Below are 18,998 nucleotides of genomic sequence, written 5' to 3' on the forward strand. Positions count from 1 at the left end.
GACAGGGCTGGAGGGGCGCCCGGAGGAGGTGAAGCGCCGCGCGACCTCGTTACTTCGGGCACCTATTTGGGGAGCGTGGCGATTTTAAGGATCCTTCGCTCATTCACCCACTCGTGGCTCAGGCATGTCTGGGGTCCCTCCGTCGGGCCCTGGCGCCCAGCCCAGGCGCCTCTCCCGGGCCAGCCCCGCCCCACCCTCAACGTCCCAGGACCCGCGGAACTGCCCAGGGCAGGGTAAAGGGCAGCGGTCGCCACAGAAACCAAATGGACCCAGCGCCTCGGCGGGCGACCCGCTCCCAGCGTCAGCTGTCTGCCTCGCTGGTGCTTCTCTTTCTTACCTGGGCCACCTTCTCTAGCCTCTGTCCAGCGGTTGGTTGTTGTGGGGATGTGAGATGCTGCCAGTATCTTCTCACGGTGAACTTGGCCTGCAGTGTCCCATGCCAAACGAAAACCCTCGTTCTAATCTACCAAATGCAAAGTCTGTTGCCTCATAACTATATTTGGTTATGAGAATCCCTTACCTGCACTCAGTCACAATGGCAAGCACTCCAGTATGTCTGTCAAGTGGCAGTTTGCCACCTGGGGTGCATGGGTGAGTGTGGCACCAGCTAGGGACCCAGTTTTAGTTTCCTCCTTAGAGTGAGCCCAATTTCCCCATCCTCCCCAAACAGCCAGCCTTGCCCTTTAACCTCCGGCATAGCCCGATGTGCTTCACTGCCTGTCCAGGGTGTGGGTCTTAGCACTCTCAGTCCCAACCCAGGGCTGTCCTGGTTCTGTGTGTGCCCTGTGGCAGATCTTTGTGTCTTCTGGGGCAACTTGCTCCTTCCCTCTTCTGATTGTTGCAGAGAAACTGTAGAACAGGTTCCCCAGGCAACACCCACTGCCCTCCCCCAAACCCCCAACCCTGAAATATTGATTGGAATAGCTGTACCATGGATCATCTATTCCAGAGTCTGGGCTGTCTCTCTGAATATTCAGTTCATTCATATCTTTTTACAGGATCTTAGAAGTCTTGCATAGTGTGTGTGTGTGTGTGTGTGTGTGTGTGTGGTGCTGGGGATTGAACCCTGCTTGCACTCTCCCACTGAGCTGCATCCCCAGCCGCTTCTTGCCTAGTATTGATAGGCTTGGAGATTTTTTTTTTTTAATTTTAGCTGTCAATGGACCTTTATTTTATTTATGTATCTATCTATCTATTTGTATGTGGTATTGAGAATCGAACCCAGTGCCTCACACATGCTAGGCAAGCGCTCCACCACTGAGCCACAACCCCAGCCCTAGGCTGGGTTTTGATCATGAATAGTGCCCTATACTTAAAAACTATATTCTCCAGTTGGTTGTTTTGTTCTTTGTTTTTATTTTGGGTACTGGGGATTGAACCCAGGGAAGCTTTACCACTGAGTTACACCCCAGTCTTTTTAAAAAGTTTTAAACAGGATCTCATTAAGTTGTTCAGTGCCTTGCTAAGTTGCTGAGACTGGTCTTGAACTTGTGACTTCCTGCCTCGTCTCTGGAGTGGCTGCTATCCTAGGCATAGCCCCTGGGCCAGCGCCATCATTTTCTACTTGGATTGAGATGTGCTTCTCCTTCTTTTAGCCCATTACTGAGTTTTTTTGTTTTTTAACATTTTTTAGTTGTTGGTGGATCTTTGTTTATTTGTTTATATGTGGTGCTGAGAATTGAACCCAGTGCCTCACACTTGCTAGGCAAGCGCTCCACCACTACAACCCCAGCTCCATTACTGAGGTTTTCTGAGGTTCGGCTCTCAAGATGTTCTTCTGGCACACACCTGCAGCAGGGCTCCAAACCGCAACTTCCTCAAGACCCTGGACTTGTCTGTCATGACATATCAATTCTGCTGTGGGTGATGAGATGAAAATTGTCCCCATTGCTCTCCATTCCTGCATGGTTGGGACATGAACCCTATTTGGTTACCTGTGTGTGTGTGTGTGAGTGTGTGTGTGTGTGAGTGTGTGTGTGTGTGTGTGTGTTTTACTGGAGACTGAACCCAGGAGCACTCTATCATTGAACTACATCCACAGCCCTCTTTGTTTTCGAGACAGATCTTGTTAAGTTACTGAAGCTGGCCTGGAACTTGATATCCTCCTGCCTTAGGCTCCTGAGCTACTGGGATCACAGGCGTGCACCACCATGCCCCGTGGTGACCGTCTATTTTTTAAATTAAATTAAATTAAAAACATTTAAAACTTAATTTCTTAGAGCAGTTTTAGGTTTGCAGTAAAATTGAGAGGAAGGTACCATAAGTTTCCATATGCCTCCTGGCCCCACCCATGCAGAGCCTCCTGCATCACCAATATCCTGCCCCAGAGTGGCATGTTTGTCACCTTGGGCCACCCACATTGGCACACCATCCAGATCCCACAGTGCACATAAGGGCTTACTCTTGCTCTTGCACAGGATTCTTTAAAAACATTATTGCCTCCAGTGAGGTAATGTTTTTCTTAGAATTTTAACCACTGCATTTGTAAGTTACATGGGTCTATCATTTTTTTCTTTTTCTGTCCTTCATTCTGGCTTTGTAATCAAGACCACACTGGCCTCATAGAGAAACTTGACAATTTTCACTCCTTTTTCTGTTCTCCAGGAAAACTTCTGGTGAAAACAAATGAATCATTTCTTGCAAGGTTTACTAAACCACCCTGTAAAATTATTTGGGCTGGGATTTTGGGGTATCAGATTTTGACTAATACTGATATGATGTCTTTAATGCTTACTAGTCTATACACATTCTGGATTGCTCTCTGTGTGTGATCTTTTGTTTGCTGTTTTTGAGACAGGCTTTCACTATGTTGCCCAGGCTGGCCTCCAACTCCTGATCCTCCTCCCTCAGCCACCTGAATCGCTGGAACTATAGGCATGCACCACCATGCCTGGCTTCTGTGTGTGTGTGTGGTGCTGGGGGTCAACCCTGGACCTCATGCATGCTAGGCAAGTGCTCTATCGCTAAACTATGTCTCCAGCCCTTTGCATCAATTTTTGACATTTAAAACGTTCAGCAAAGGATGCAGCTCCTCAGTTTTGCAGTTGGGTAGCCTATTGATTTCTTAAACTGCTCGGGGTCTGTATCTTCCCTTAGACAAGGAAGCTCCTTAGCACAGACCCCTCACCCTTTGTCTCCCCGCTCCCTTCTCCATCATATTTAGTCCCAGTTTTTAAACTGTTTAAGAAGACAAGAGACTGGGTGGTGTGGCTCAGTGGGAGAGCACTTGCTTAGCAAGATCAAGGCCCTGATTCAATCCCAAGCAACACACACACACACACACACACACACACACACACAGAGAATTGGCTTACTAGTGTTATTTCATCACTCTTGCTGCCTGTAGCTCTTGAAAGATCTGGATTTCTTTTCCTTGGAACTTGATTCTTCTGAGCATGATGACAGGATGGATCTTTGGGAAGCATTCGTTCTGAAGCCTTTTAGATTGAAGGCATTTTAATTGTACCTTCACACTTGACCCAGTTTAGCTTGAAAAAAAAAAAAAAAAAAAAAAAAAAAACCTCCAGATGGAAAGTTATTTTTCTTTAAAATATAAAATTATTGCTCTGTTGTATTTTGCTGGGAAATAGGAATCTGATTTGTTTTCCCCCTTCCTGGGTAATGTGTTCTCTTTGAGGCTTCCAGAATGTTCTCTTTGATATAATCATACTGTCATGTGTCACACGTGTGGATTTTCCAATTTTCCTTTGGGCACTCAATTTGAGATTTTACATCTTTCTTCATATTCAGAAAGATCATCTTTGTTATTTCTTCAAATATTTGCTCTTCTAGCTGGGTGAGGTGGTGTATGCCATAATCCCAGCAACTCTGGAGGCTGCGGCAGGAGAATCACAAGTTCAAAGCCAACTTAGCAAGACTGTCTCAAAAAAAAAAAAAATTAAAAGGACTGGGAATGTGGCCTGGTGGTTAAGCCCCTCTGCGTTTAATTCCAGGTACAAAAAAAAAAAAAAAATTTCTTTTTCTTTCTGTCCCACCCCTGCCTATGAGTCTCAGTGCTTGGGTCTGCCTCTGTGCCCCCTGGTCCTCTCTCTTTCTGCTGTCTTCCGGGGAGCCTGGGCGTGACCACCAGCATCACCGGGCATCCACAGTTGGCTTAGTCCTCTTGTGGATCTCACCTGCTTGTGCTCGTCCTTCTAACCATTGTGATTTTCACATTTTATTCATATTTCTTTTTGATTCTTTTTATTTCTTTTATATTTTATTATTTTTTGTGTGGTTCTGGGGTTGAACCCAGGCTGTGTTCATGCTAGACAAACTCTGCAGTGAGCTGCGGCCTCACCCTGCACTTGGACCCCCCACCCCGGAGAAATTACAAGCAAAGGGTTTCTGGGTCCCAGGAACTAAATTTTAAAACAGTGACCACCGCTTTTTGACAACCACTCTGTTTCACCTGTCTTTTCTGATTCCTGCACCGAGGTGCAATCAGTGGTGCGCAGGGTCATTCCCTGCGGTCTGGTCTCTGCTGGACAGCCACGGTGCTGTTGGCCTGTGATCTTATTGGTTCTGTGCTCCAGGAAGGGCTGAGGAGCAAGCCCTGCCCCTCAGTTTGGGACAAGGGGCTGGGCCCTGAGATGCTGACCCCTCATGAGCAGCTCCTCAGAGAAAAAAGGATGGAAAGGGTGAGGGTCCTACGGCTTGGAGGGGAGGGGAAATGAAGAGTGGGTTGCTCTGTTCTCTCCCTCCTATTGCCATGTTTCCTAGCACCTGAGGCCTGGGTATGGCCTGGCTTTTGTGGTGAAGGGGCTGCAATGATGGAGCCATGATCTGGGAATATAGCAGGACCACTTCAAAGCCCCCTATGCTCCCTGCCCTCTCTGGAACTCCTCTCCTCCAAACTAAAGCCCCCTCCCCAGAGGCTTGTCACTGTTCTAAAATATAGTTCCTGGGACCCAGAAACCCTTTGCTTGTAACTTCTCAGGGGTGGGGGGAGGTGATGGGGAAAGTCTGCACGGGTGCCCAGGTCTCAGCTCGCTCAGTCCTGCTCCTCAGCCTGCGGCTCTGCCACCTCGGCCTACGTGGCCTTGTAGCCCCACTGCAGCCCAGAGTTAGGGACACTGGGCTGTTCTCACCGCACAGCCTTGGTACAGGCTGTTCCCCAGCTCCATTCCGCGCAGAATGTCCTTCTCCTTTCCCTGGCGAGATCCTGCTGACCCTGCTAGTCTAAGCCAGAGCGCGGTGCCCCTGGCCCTGCCTGACCTCACCCTGCTCCATGGTCCTGGTCTGGTTTCTCCTCCCCGCGGACCCTAGGGACGCAGGTGGGCGCGGAGCGGGCCCTGGGCCTCGCGCCGCCTCAGCCCAGGCCTCCCACAGCTGCTGCCGCTGGACGGGGAACTCGTGCTGGCCTCGGGAGCGGGATTCAGCGCGGCAGCCCCGGGCTCGGACCCGGACTGTGGCTCAGGTGAGGCGCCCGGGGGCGGGGCGTGTCTGTGGGCGCGCCCGCGGGCGGGGCGTCTCCGGGGACTGTGGGAAAGGCGCGTTCCGGTCTCCGCGCGGTGGCCGACTCCGGGACGCGCGCCCCCAGAACCCCCGGCGCTCTTCCGCAACCCGGACCGCTTCTCCTGGGTCGACCCAGCGCTGTGGCGCTCGGAGGNGGCGCGGCTGCTGGACGCCTTCCTGTCACTGGTATGGCCGCGCGGGCGGCGAGAAGGGGCCTCCGGACACCAGCGGCCTCTGAAGGCCCTGCCGGGACGGACCTCTCTGTCCACCTGTCCCCTTATGCGGCGCCCCTAAAGTCCCCGAGGGCTCGAGGGGCGGGGTCCCAGGCTAACCCTGCCCCTCCCCAGCCCCAGTACCAAGGGCTGCAAGTGGCCGTGTCCAGGGTGCCGCGCTGGTCCCGGCTGCGGGAGGCCGACATGGAGATCCAGGTGGTGCTGGCGGACACTGGACCCGAGACCGGCGGCGCGGGGCGGCTGGCCCGGGCCCTCGTGGCGGATGTGGCGGAGCACGGTAAGCGCCCCGCCCCTTCCTCTGGCTCCGCGTGGCCGCCGGCCGCTGAGCCCACCTCCCTTGCAGGCGAGGCCCTCGGGGTCCTATCGGCCGCCCTGCGGGAGTCGGGCGCGCCAGTCGGGGGCGACGTCCGCAGCTGAGCAGAACGCGCCCGGGTCCCGCGCGGGGCTCGCAGGCGGCGTGGTGGCCGCGGTGCTGCTGGTGCTGCTGGCGCTGCTGGGGATCGTGCTGCTGCGCCGCACCGGGAGGCTCAGGTGTGCGGCAGGCTCAGGTTTGCAGCTGGCGGGAAGCGGGAGCAGCGCCATCCGAGGGGCTCATCTGTGTCCCGCTCCCCAGGTGGAGGAGGCAGGAGGAGGCAGAGCCCGCCCCTGCGGGGACGCCCTCGGGCTTCAGCAACCCGGTATTCTTCGTGGCGACCTCGGAGGAGCCGGTGAGAGGGCGGGAAGGTCTGGGGGGTGCTCTCCAGGGCCTGGCATTGGGACCAACGTGTCCTGACCTGTGTCCCTTTGCAGCCCCCAGTGCGGCCTTGTAGTCCGGCCCTGAAGATGGACAGCAGCACAAGCCACAGCTACTTTGACAACCCGCTCTTCGCTGCCGAGGCTGAGGCCTGACCACTGCTGGCGCCCACCTCCTACCCTGTTGCCCCCTCCTGTGGGGGTGCTGGGTCTCTGACCTGTGGCCTCCTCATCCCTGAGACCTTAGTCTTTTCCTGTCTTCCTTGAAGACCAAGGATAGGCTGGTCTTGCCCAATAAAGGGTTTTTTTTGCTCTTGACGTCAGAGTGAACACCTCCTGCCCTGCCCACCCCTCTGCCCCTACCTGGTGAGGAGCTGGGCTGGTTTTGCCCCTGCTGGTCCACACAGCTGGGTAGTGGGAGGGGTCCTCCCTTGCCAGGTGGCAGTGGGGCAGGGGGGCTGGCTAGTAAGCCAAGGGGCCCAGGGTGGCCAGTGGCTTCAGTCTGCACCAATCCAAGCTCAGAATTTAGAGGTACTGGTGCCTGGTGCTAAAGAAGCAGTGTGGTGCTCCCCAGCAGCTGAGGAGGCTGAGGCAGGAGGATCCCGAGTTCAAAGCCAGCCTCAGCAAAAGTGAGGTGCTAAACCTGTCTCTAAATAAAATACAAAATAAGGCTGGGGATGTAGCTCTGTGGTCAAGTGCCCCTGAATTCAATCACGGGTACCCCCAGCCCCCCCCAAAAAAAAGCAGTGTGGAGAGAACCCATGTCACCTATAGAGGTGGAAGAGGAGACCGCAGGGATAGACCCAGGATATACTGGGGTGGAGGGGCTGCCGGTAGCTCCCATCCTTACCACAAGCAGCTCAGGCCCAGGGCCCTGGCCAGTTGGCCTAGGAGAGGGCCTTCAGGTGGACATGGACACTCTGGGGATGCTGTCCTGGAGAGTCAGGAGGGGCTGGTCGCCCCCTCTGCTGGGCCTGTGGAGCATGTGGAGCGCTGGGAGGCAGCACGGTCTCAGCCCTGGGCGTTCGACACGGGTCAGCCTGAATGAGAGACCCTCCATCCACAGAAGCGTTCTCAAGGCAGGCAGAGCATTCGCAGAGGGACACGCGTGCTCTGGCAAACTGTTCAGGAGGTTGAGGAAAGCAAAAGCCTCTTTTTTTTTTTTTTTTCATTTTTAGTTGTAGATGGACGTAATACCTTCATTTTGTTTATTTATTTTTATTTGGTGCTGAGGATCAAACCCAGTACCTACAGGTGCTAGGCAAGTGCTCTGCCACCGAGCTACATTCCAGCCCTAAGAAGGGTTTTTTGTTCATGGCCCTGAGCATTGAACCCAGGGGTGCTCTGCCACTGAGCTAGACTCCCAACCCTTTTTTATTCTGAGACAGGGTCTTCTTGCTAAATTGCTGAGGGTCTCACCAAATTGCCCAGGCTGGCCTTGAACTTGGGACCCTCCTCCACATCCTACAGCATGGGCCACCATGCCTGGCTGAGGAAAGACGTTTTTAAGTGAGGAGGATCATATAAGATATTCTGAGCCGGCCACCTGGGAGGACTGGCCCCAGCCTGCCATACAGTGGCCTGCAGTCCTCTTTGCAGAGGCACCTGCTGTGCAGTGGGGCCCTGGCAGTCTCAGAGAACAGGCATGTGCACCAAATCCCCTCCCTCCCCATCTCCTGGCTTTATTTTTATTTTGGTTAAAGCCTGACAGAAGTGACCTCACTTTGATTCTCACAACTTTCATATTACCTTTTAATCAATGTCTTCTTCTGAAAGCATCACCCATCAATCATCTTATAGTTCAGTTCTGTTTGAGATAGGGTCTCTGTTGCCAAGGCTGGCTTTGAATTTCTGGGCTCAGAAATCCTCCTGCCTCAGCCTCCCTAGTAGCTGGGACTATAGGTGTGTGCCACTGTAGTGAGCTCTACTGCCCCTGGCAGCTTATGGTTGAGGCTCTTTTATTCTATTTGGTACAGAGATTAAATTCAGGGCACATCCCCAGCCCTTTTTTGTATTTTAAGACAGGGTCTCACTGAGTTGTTTAGCACCTCACTTTTGCTGAGACTGGCTTTGAATGAGTTCAAGTTCCTCAGCCTCCGGAGCTGCTGGGATTACAGGTCCTACTGTACCCAGCTCTCTCTCTCTCTTTTTTTTTTTTAGTTGGGGATTCAGCCCAGGGGTGTTTACCACTGAACTTTTTTTGCTTTTTTTTTTTGGTACCAATGATTGAACCCAGGGCACTTACACTTTAGCACTGAGCCACATCCCCCACTGGTTTTGAGACATGGTCTCGATAAGTTGCTGAGGCTAGCCTTGAACTTGCAATCCTCCTTCCTCAGCCTCCAGACTCACTGGAATTGCAGGTGCACAGCACATACCCAGCCTATTCAGGTTTTTTTTATACACTCTTGGTTTGATTTCGGTAGGTCATGTGTCCAGAAATTTGTCCATTTGTAGACTTTAAGTTGGTAACATAATTTTTCAAAATAGTCTCAAAAGATCCTTTGAATTTGTTATTAGTTATAATGTCTCTTTCTCATTTCTAATTTTATTTATTTGGGTCCGCTCTCTCTTTATGGTTAGATTATAGAGCTGAAGGTTTGTCAATTTTGCTTATATTTTTAAAGAACCAGCTCTTTGGGCAGAAAGATCTTTTCTTATGGCTCTAAGTACAAGATTTTGACCACGCTATATGATAAATACTTTTCTCATTGTTTCCTTTTAGATTATTAATCATTTAATTAACTCTTTCATCACCCTAAGCCAGTGTCTGCAGGCAAACCAAAATTCTTATTTCTAAAAGGGGTGACTCTCTGGTGTCTAGATTGCTGCGGAGCTATGGTAAATTACAACACCATTAATTTTGAAAGGTTTTCCCATCTTGACTGAAATGCCAAAAAAAACTTTAAAGCTGGGGTTTACCCTTTTTGTCTTTTTTATAAAAAGAATATTTATTTTTCAGTTGTAGTTGGACACAATACCTTTATTTTATTTATTTATTTTTATGTGGTGCTGAGGATCAAACCCAGGGCCTCGCATGTGCAAGGAGAGCGCTCTAACTGCTGAGCCCCAGCCCCTTTCTTTTTTTTAAATTTATTTTTTAGTTTTAGTTGGACACAGCACTTTTATTTTGGTTATGAGAGAGAGAGAGAGAGAGAGAGAGAGAGAGAGAGAGAGAGAGAGAGAGAGAGAATTTTCAATATTTATTTTAGTTTTTGGCGGACACAACATCTTTGTTTGTATGTGGTGCTGAGGCTCGAACCCAGGGCCTTGCACATGCTTGGCAAGCACTTTACCACTGAGCCACAACCCCAGCCCGTCTTTTTCTTAATAAAATGGAAAAGTCAGATTCAAAATAGGCACAGGAAGAGAGCCTTTACATTAGCAGTATAATTACACATTTAAGAATTGTCTTCCAGTGATGTGCAGCCAGAAGATGCCCAGGAATGGACCACTCTGTGGTGGCTGGAGTCCCTGGAGGGTGAGGTTGTGTTCTGAAACCTTGGGGTCCCACTTTGTTTCCATCTCCCAACGTGTCTCCCAAAGCATGGAAAACCCAAGCCCTGCCGGGAGCTGCGGGTGTGGGCAGAAATCCTTGTTTTGCTGAGCACACCTGGCACAGGAGTCTCTACTTGCAGACAGCCAGTCTTGTCTGTGACCACACTGTCCAGGCTGCATGGAAATTGTCTTGTGTCTGACAGGCACCCAGTGGGCACCTCACCTGCCTATGACCAGGCAATCACCATGCTGCACCTAGAGATTACTCTCTCATGGCTGGTGGGACCTGCTAATGGCTTTTGAGTGGCCACCCTGTCCCCATGTCCACCTATTTTACAATGTTTATTTTGCTCTTGGAAGATTTTCAGAAACGAGAAAAGTAAAGAAGCTGAATCATTTGTAGACACCTGTAACCAAAGTGAAACCAAAATAAAGGTGCTCACAAGTCTTCAATTAGACACGCAGGTCACATGAAGTATTCCACTGGGCACACAAACCGGAAGCAGTTCACCAGAGGACACATCAAGTCCTGGCAGAGTTCTGAGGAAATGTGAATAAGCATGGGCAGGGACTGGCTGAGCGGGCTTGCGTACCCAAAAGGGCTTATCCTAAAGCCAGCACGGAGCCTCTACCAAAAAGGGGGGGGTCCAGCCCAAGGGGGTCCAGCAGGGCAAAAAAACGGCCAGCCCCAGAACTGCACAAAGGTCCAGTGTGGACAGCACGCCTGCTTCCTGGAGCCATCCGCCCGCTCCTGGCTTCAGGTCCACTGCTGACACCAGGTGTGTCCACCTAAATACCCACCAGAGTCTCTAAGGAATGTTTGGGACGACAGAACGCTGCAGTGGGGACATGGTGCCGTGGCAAGCTATAGATGTGTTCAAAGAGGCTTTAGGAAGGGGGAGGTTTTAGAGCAAGTGACTTCTGAGTGGCCATCATGTCAGACTGTGAGACAGGGACCCTTGGCTGGGAGGGTTGACATGGGTGGCTCCAGGCTGGAGCTGGAGGGACAACGGCCGGGTGGACAGTATTTTTTTTTTTTTTCTTTTATTCCCTGGGGATTGAAATCCTGGCCTCGCACATGCAAGGTAAGCACTCTATCAAGTGACAGGGCCACCCTCTTGCAAGGGCACTTGGTGTGAGGCGGGGCAGCCTTGGCCTCCGCGCGGCTCTGGTCTGGTGGTCTTGTTCCTCAGGCAGGCTGCACTTGAGTCCCCTGCTTCACAGCCTCCAACTTCATTTTTCCATTGGTTGGGACTTGACAAGATTGGCTGCATTCTGAGTCCACAGCTTTCAAGTGCATCACCGCAGAGTGAGGCCGCGCCTCCCCCCATGATGGCCGACCAGCAGGCTGCTGCCAGAGCTGGAGCCAGGTGCCCTGGGACTGCAGCGTGGGAAGGCAGACCACAGCTGTGCACATGTGCAAGGGCATGCAGACATGGCCAAGGGCACGGATCTGCCACGTGCAGCTTGTGCAGGAGCAGAGTGGCCCTGGCACAGCCTGGCCTCCCTTGGGTAGTGGCCTGCTGGCTGGGCTGCAGTCTGTCACTCTGGCCACATGCGTTCCCCTACGTGGATGCCACAGTCTACCACAGCATTTCCAAACAGTGGCCGAAACCGGAGGCAGTTTGAGGCCTGAGGACAGGCATGTGGGGTGGAGCTGACAGCCCGCCCCGTGGACCCCGAGGGCTCTGCTTCTCTGTCTTCATAGGTGTGCCTGCATGGCCACTGCTGCTCCCACCAGGTCTGCAGTGGGACAGGAAGAACACTGCGTGCCCCCCAGATGGTGTGGTGTTCAGCTTGCCAAGGAAATGGGGACAGATCAATGCCGACCTCTTGTGGGCAGGACCCTGAGGGCCGATTTGCCTGAAATTCGCCCTGTCGCTCCCCTGGCTCAGGACAGGCCACTGGCCAACGTGGACTGCAGAGCAGCACAGAGCTGGGGGTAGCTGCTGCCATCACAGTAGAGTGGGCACTTCCCGGTTCCCGGCCCTGCCCGCCACCCAGCTGGCTGCTCTCTGAACTCATCCTCAGGCCACACGCCTGGGCAGGTGCCCTTGCTGCGTTCATCTTACCAAGGATGGACTAGCTGGAGGTCCCAGTGAGCGGGAGGTATCACCTGATTCACTGTAGGCTGCTCCGGATCCCTGGCCAGGGGGTCGGTCACCTGCTCCAGGTCGCCCTCTGCTGGGGAGTTGAGATGTACCCGTGGACAGGCAGCCCCTCCAGGTCATGCTCTTCTGCTTAGCCCAGTGGCCTTTCATGTGACTTCTACACTGACCACAGCACAGCTTCTGTGGGCAGGGCAACACACCATGGACCTTCCGGGAGGCACTTCCTGTATGGGTTCTCCTGGCAGCGCAGGCAATTAGGGCAACATCAAACCCAAACAAACCACTGGGAACATTAAAATTGCCATCTCCTGCTTTATTGACAGGTAAATTATTCAAAAATGTTCTCACAATTCAATAATTACAAAGACTCAGACTTACATTAAAAAAGTAAAAACCAGAACCCCCAGCAGGTGCCCGCCCAGCGTGAGGCCCGGGAGGGCAGAGAAGGCAGGCAGGTGCTGGGTGTGACAGCCAGCGGTGCCACATCCCTCAGTGCCCACCCAGCCAAGCGCACCTTGTGGGAGATGGGAGCCCAGTCTCCAGCTGTGACAAGCTGCATCTGCTACCACAGTGAATCACAAGCCTCAGTGAGACAGGGCCACAGACCTGGTCACTCAACACTGGACACAGAGGGGTGAGGTTAAACGCGCAGGCGTCACGCGCTGTGAGCTGGGCTGATGTGCAGGAGTGTCGGGCGAGTCTACGTGATTCACACGGGCTACTAATCACGGGGCTCCATGCGGGGCGGAAAGGGAAGGCCACAGGGCGTGCCTGTAGGTGACGCTGGCTGTGGCAGGAGGCGGGCGCCTGGTGGCAAGTGGAAGTGCAGCTGCCTTCGTGGCGCTGATGCTGCTGGCACCACACGGCTGTGACCTAGAGTACTCTGGCTCACAGGGACACGGTAGCCACCAGGACTTCCACAGCTGACCTCCATGTGCCTGTCCTCAAATGCTAGTGACTCTGGGAACGACTCAGCGCTCCTACTCTTGCCCTCTGGTCTCAGACGCAGCCTCAGGAGCCAGGGTAGAGCCCAGGCCCTGAGGCTGCGTCCTGAGCCGCCTGCTGTCCCCAGTGGCCGGTTCTCACGGGGCTCTGCTGAGGCAGCCAGCAGCGCCCCACAGCCTTCCCGGCTGGCTTTGGGTGGGAGGGAAGTGTGTGGTGGTCCTTCATGTGCAAATAGAAGAGTCGCCTCACGGCTGTGCAGACAAACAGATCTGGTCTATGCCACGCATGACGTGGTGTAAAACTGACCGTTACTCTAATAAAGACTTTTCTCCATCTCCATATCTACAAACGGATCTACATTTCCTTGGACAACACTGGAGGGTCAGCTCAGTCTTGGCACTGATGCTGGGGCCATCCCGGCTCCCTGACCCCACGGTGGTGCTCTGGTGGTCTCAGGCGTCACAGGTTGGCTGCTCCAGGCCTTCGAGGGGGAGCTGGCTCCTGTGGGGCGAGTTTGGGCTCGGCGGGCCGCTGGGGTTGGAGCTGTTCGAGGGAGTTGAGTGTTTGGTGGAATCCGAGTCAGGCTGTCAATGCAAAGAGAACACGTGAGAACCAGCTGTCACAGGGCTGGGTGGGCATATACGGCCCTGGAGGGAGGCACAGGGGCTACTCTTTTCCTGTTAGGAAAAACACTACATAAGCTATTCACAAGGTCCTTAAGCTTGCTGGTGTCAGCCTGTAAAGGCACTCAGAAAGGACCTGGTACTGACAATTACAGAATAGAGACTCGACGATGAAGCAGCAACCAAAAGGCCAAAATGACCTGCAACCAAAGGGCCAAAAGTCATAAATGACACTCTCTTGGGAGTATGCGCTCAACATGGTGAAAGGACCTTTATGAAAAATGCACAGCTGATACCATTCAGTGGAGACAGCTTTCTCCTGTATCAGGAAAAAGCCAAGGGTGTGCTTTTAACGCCGCAGCTTGACACTGCACTGGAAGTTCCAGCCAGCAACACTGGGCCAGAAAAGGCCACAGAGGCGCCCAGGTTGGAAAAGAAGCCCAATGATCTCCATTTGTAGAATACATGACTCTATCCATGGGAAATCCCAAAGAACTCACAAAAACCAAGTGAATTCAGCACAGCTGCAGGTACAGGATCAACACAAGGGAAATCAACTGTGCTTTTACCCACCAGCCATGAATAGCTTGAAAAGGAAACCGAGAAAAACAAGTCCATTTACAAAAGTATCCCAAAAGAGTAAATATAAAAAATAAATTTAACCAAGGAGGCAAAAAATTTGTATGTTATAAATTGCAAATCACTTCTAAAAATCACTCAGTCAATCAATGGAAAGATATCCCATGTTCATGGATTGGAAGACTTAAGATGGCATTACTCCCCAAAGTGGTCTACAGATTCGACACAATCTCTACTGAAATTCCAATGGCTTTTTAGCAGAAATAGAAAAGCAATCCTCAGTTTCATATACAAGTACAAGGGTCCCAGAATAGTCAAAGCAATATTAAACAGAAAGAAAGCTTAAGGATTCACACTTCCCAAACTTACTACTTCAAAATACACTACAACACTGTGGTACCAATGTAAAGGCAGATATACAGATAATGGAATAGAATGGAGAGACCAGAAATAATACCTGTGGTCAACTGATTTTTCAATATATGCCGAGACCATCCAGTGGGAAAAACAGACCTTAAACAAATATGCTGAGTATTTACATGCAGAAGAAGGAAGTCAGAGCTCTACCTCACATCACAAGCAAAATTACTCCAACAGACCAGCAGCCTAAACATGATAGCTAAAACCATAGAGCTCACAGATGAAAACAGGAGTAAATCTTCATCACCCTGGACTTGGATAATAGTGGATAATAAGACTTCTAAAATCCAAGCAACAGAAGGAAAAAAATAAAAAGTAAAAAATAAATTAGAACCTTTTATACATCAAAGCACATTATTAAGAATGTGATACGATGACATTCAGGAGAAAATGTTTGCAAAAGATATATATGATAAGGGTCTAGCATTTAGAATACATATAAGAAAATATCCCAATTAAAAATGGACATGGGGGGCTGGGGACATAGCTCATTGGTAGAGCACTTGCCTCGCATACACAAGGCCCTGGGTTCAATCCCCAGCACCACAAAAAAATAAAGAAATAAAAAGCCACTTTTATGCGTCATGATCTCACATGAGTTTAAAAGAACAAACAGCGTGCATGCAGAATAAACAGGGTGCCTACCCAGGGACAGCTGGACCCTACAGGACTCCCTCAGCCTGGGAGGAACCTGGGCCAACTACATACTGTTAGCCAGCAAAGGAGGGCCACGGCCTGTTCCAGAGCAAAGGGACTAGAGAGACAGGCAGTGACAGGTGGTGCCTGGTATACTCGATCTTGCCCCAGAGGAAATGTGGTGAAGGATGTTGCTGGGACACGGAGAAAACTGGAACACGCAGACTGTCAACTTGACAGGTGTGCACCATGGTCATCCAAGGCAGCGTCCCTGCCTTAGGTCAAAGGGCATGATACAAGCAACCAGCGGGGAAATTTCAGGAGAAACGCATGTGACTCTCTGAGACCTGGGTGGCTGGGGGGTTTGCCACTCTTAACCTCATTCAGAGAATCAGACAAGCCCTGACTGAGGGGTATTCTCCAAAAGAACTGTACTTTCTAAAACCAGTCTAATGCCATAAAAGATTAAAAAAAAAAAAAAAAAGAAAAGAAAAGAAAAGCCAAACCCAGCCAGGGCCAGGGACTCAGGAGGCTGAAGCAGGAGAATTCCAAGTTCAAAGTCAGCCTCTGCAAGTTAGTGAGACTTATTTCAAAACTAAAAAGGGAGGGATGTAGCTTAGTGGGAGAGCACCCCTGGGTTCAACCCTCAAAACCATAAGTAAAGTAAGACAGATAAAAAAATAAAGTAAATAAAAAATTTAAAAGGCCAGACACATAATACTGAAAAGACCTGGCAGGTAATAGTGTGCACGCCCCATGACTGCATTCTGGATTTAGAAGGGGGTTTGAGGATGAAGGGCCCGGGACCAGGGCAAGTGCCTGAGAGTGGCAGGTGGCCACGGCTGTGGGGGCACCCTCACTCAGACGCTCACAGAGGGCTGCGATGCTGCATGTGCCTTCAACTGGCTCTTCCAAAAGAATAAAGGGAAACGGGAGGACAGATTTGGCTCAGTGCTCATGTGTTCTGCTCATGCTATTGCTCTTGCGACTTTACTGGAAGTTTGAAGAGTTTTAAAATTCAAGGGGATAAAAACAGGAGGGGGAAGACTTTCCTTTACAAGGCAGCAGTTTCAGGCAGTGGGAGGCCTGTTGAAACCTTCCAGGAAAGAAAGCCCCACATTAAGACAACTGTGTGACATGGATGATTCCCCCCGGAATGTAAGGCCGTATGGATGAACACTGGAGCAAAACGCTCACAGACAGACGCTAGGAGCACGCTGGTAAGACAGCACGCGTGACCAGGGACACAAGGGAATGTGCCATAATGATGTACAACATCTGCAAGCATCAAAAGCCCAGAGGCCACTTGGGAAGGCTAGATAAGAACCTGGACAGCCCTGAGAATGCTGCCAGTCAAGAAGAGCACCCTGGCCAGGTGAGGGGCCTGCGGATCCAGACCTGTTCTACAGGACTCTCCTAGTGGTGCTCTGAGGCCCCAGGGCGAGGGCACAGGCACTGCACTGATCACATGCACAGCTGCGTTGGCAACTACCTGAAGACACACACATGTGCTCATGTACACATTCTTTCAAGATGCCACGACAAACAGTACCCTGCAAAGGTTTTATTCTTGGTGTTGGAGTAGAACCTGGGGCCTCACATGTGCTGGGCACCTGCTCCCCAGGAATTACATCTCCAGATTTGTTTTTGGTACCAGAGAGTGAACCCAAGGTCACTCAACCACTGAGCCACATCCCCAGCCCATTTTTTATACTTTATTTAGAGAGAGAACCTCATTAAGTAGCCTCAGCTTCCTGAATTGCTGGGATTGCAGGTGGGTGCCACTATGCCTGGCTTTTCATTTTATTTTTAGACAAGGTCCTGCTAATTTGCCCAAGCTGGTCTCCTGAAAAGCGTTTGAGTAGACTCCACGGAAAACAGCATCTGTCAGCAGCTGGAAAACACATTCCTGCAGCATCCAGTGGAGCATGGGGAGCCGTCGAGGGGAAAGAATGGGAAGATACGGAAGGACCGGCTGATCTGTTCTGGGGAGACAGCCTCAGTGGGCCTCTGGTTGGCAGCAAATGCTGGACAGCACTCTGTGCTGGGCTGAGGCTGAGGGAGGAGCCAGCACCTCCACCCTTGCCTATGGGCAGCAATATCAAGGCCCTCATTTCCAGGCCACCTGCGGTGCCAGATGAGTTCCAATTCACTTCTCTGTATCTTGGCCACATACACACAGGGGAGACTGAGGCATGGGGCAGTATGGCCTCAAAGCAGAGGAGGGTGCTGCTGCCCACTCCCAGCACCAAGTGGCTCAGGAAAGGAAGGAGAGCAGAGACCAGAAAGGAAGGTCCTCCAGGACCAGGGCAGCTGCTGGAATGCCACATGCACATGTAAATATTGTACAGAAAATTCTGTAAGGTGTGAAGTTTCTGGGAGAAAATAAATTTCCAGGGAAGTTTTCATCAGGATGTGCCTGTCACACCCTCAGCAGCTCTGCTGGAGGGGCTGGGCTAGCACTGGGGCAGAGAGGGGCTGTGCAGGAGACCAGGACTCAGGACCAAGGAGGGGACACACACACCTCCCTCAGAACGTATAGAGCTCTGGAGGGGCTGGCAACACTGCCCAGGCCTCCAGGCCTTGGACTGCTCCCCTGGGGGCCACAGCTGCGCGAGCCTCCTCCTCCCAGCCCTCAGCATGCTTGACCTGGGTGCTGCCCTAGAGGCAGTGCAGAGTCCTTCTCAAAAGCCACTTTGGTCCTCTCCACAGTGGACCTACAGGTGGATATGCCACTTTGTGTTGCTGGGGCTTTGCCCTACCTCTTTGTCAAAGTCCTGGTCGGGGTCGGACATGCTCCTCAGAGGTACGGTCCCTCCAGGCTCTGGCCCACCTGCAAAGCAAGAACAGCTGTCACCTTAGGGAACAGCTGTGAGCTGATGGAGCTCAATTCCTGCTCAGCCCCACCCCTTTCTGGTACCTGAGGAGGGCCAGGAGACGTAGGGCTTGCTCCTGCAGGGAGGCTGCCGGGCCAAGCTGGCAGGGGCAGGGCCAGGCCTCTCCTCCTGGGTGAGGGGTGCAGCACTCTGGGAGAGAGAGCATTGCATGAGCAGGGGACAGTGACCACAGGCTGCACCAGCACCCAGGCCCACAACAAGGTCTGCACAATGGGACTTTAGTGGGCAAATGGGTTGCAGATCTCTGGACATAGCCTCCACTAGGTTTGAGATAAGAACCAGTCATGACAATTTCACAAGTCAAATCCTACAATTTCTTTCTTTCTTTTCTTTCCTTTCTTTTTTTTTTTTTTGTGGGGGGAGTTTCTAGCGACTGAGCCAGGGGTGCTCTACCACTGAGCTATACACCCAACCCTTATTTTTGGAGATGGGGTCTTGCTAAATTGCAGAGGCTAGTCTTAAACTTGTGATCCTCCTGCCTCAGCCCCTGGATACGATAGCTGGGTTTCAGGTGTGCCTCACTGTGCTCAACTTGCACATTTAGGATTTTTAAAAAGCATGTTACTGTGTTTATACTAAGAAGTTATAAATCATTCTCTTAGGGCTGGTTTCCTAAGGGACAATGAGGTGAAAACAGCAGGGCCTGCCACCAGCCCAGATGCCCACCCATGGTGTAGCAAGTGGCTCAAGGTGGCACACAGATGCCCAGGACAAGAAAAATGCTAGAGAAGGGAGCTTAAGCAGGTAGCCACATGATAGTTGCTCCAGGTCAATGTGACAGAGGCTGGGGAGCAAGGTCCTAGGTGGGCCCTGCTTTGAGTTTCAGAGCCAGGTGCCTGCACAGGACGCCCCCCCCCCCCCAAGACC

The 18,998-nt window shown here is 51.8% G+C and overlaps 2 protein-coding genes and 1 long non-coding RNA gene across 5 annotated transcripts in view; 2 read left to right on the plus strand and 1 right to left on the minus strand.

Moving 5' to 3' along the window:
- Amn (amnion associated transmembrane protein) overlaps positions 1 to 6,740 on the plus strand; it is a 9,227-nt gene extending 2,487 nt beyond the window's left edge. The window contains 7 exon segments of the mRNA XM_015495958.2: positions 5,332 to 5,419; positions 5,543 to 5,643; positions 5,805 to 5,967; positions 6,034 to 6,083; positions 6,085 to 6,221; positions 6,304 to 6,397; positions 6,480 to 6,740. Of these exon segments, the coding sequence (XP_015351444.1) occupies positions 5,332 to 5,419; positions 5,543 to 5,643; positions 5,805 to 5,967; positions 6,034 to 6,083; positions 6,085 to 6,221; positions 6,304 to 6,397; positions 6,480 to 6,578 (732 nt within the window). The 3' untranslated portion in view covers positions 6,579 to 6,740.
- A 2,905-nt stretch (positions 6,741 to 9,645) lies between these two features.
- On the plus strand, positions 9,646 to 10,378 carry LOC107145797. The gene is made up of 2 exons (XR_001503960.2): positions 9,646 to 9,903; positions 10,281 to 10,378. It is a non-coding gene; the product is annotated as an uncharacterized LOC107145797 (long non-coding RNA).
- A 1,941-nt stretch (positions 10,379 to 12,319) lies between these two features.
- Cdc42bpb (CDC42 binding protein kinase beta) overlaps positions 12,320 to 18,998 on the minus strand; it is a 95,969-nt gene continuing 89,290 nt past the window's right edge. For 2 of the 3 annotated variants that reach the window (XM_015495970.2, XM_048799380.1), the window contains exons 35-37: positions 18,155 to 18,260; positions 17,997 to 18,067; positions 12,320 to 13,560 (exon numbers count right to left, since the gene is read on the minus strand). In XM_015495970.2, coding sequence (XP_015351456.1) covers positions 13,429 to 13,560; positions 17,997 to 18,067; positions 18,155 to 18,260 — 309 coding nt within the window. In that variant the 3' untranslated portion in view covers positions 12,320 to 13,428. The remainder of the gene's footprint in view (positions 13,561 to 17,996; positions 18,068 to 18,154; positions 18,261 to 18,998) is intronic. The other variant, XM_048799381.1, reaches the window with a different exon arrangement.

This window comes from Marmota marmota, unplaced genomic scaffold (genome assembly GCF_001458135.2).
Source record: "Marmota marmota marmota unplaced genomic scaffold, marMar, whole genome shotgun sequence".
Classification (NCBI taxonomy): Eukaryota; Metazoa; Chordata; class Mammalia; order Rodentia; family Sciuridae; genus Marmota; species Marmota marmota.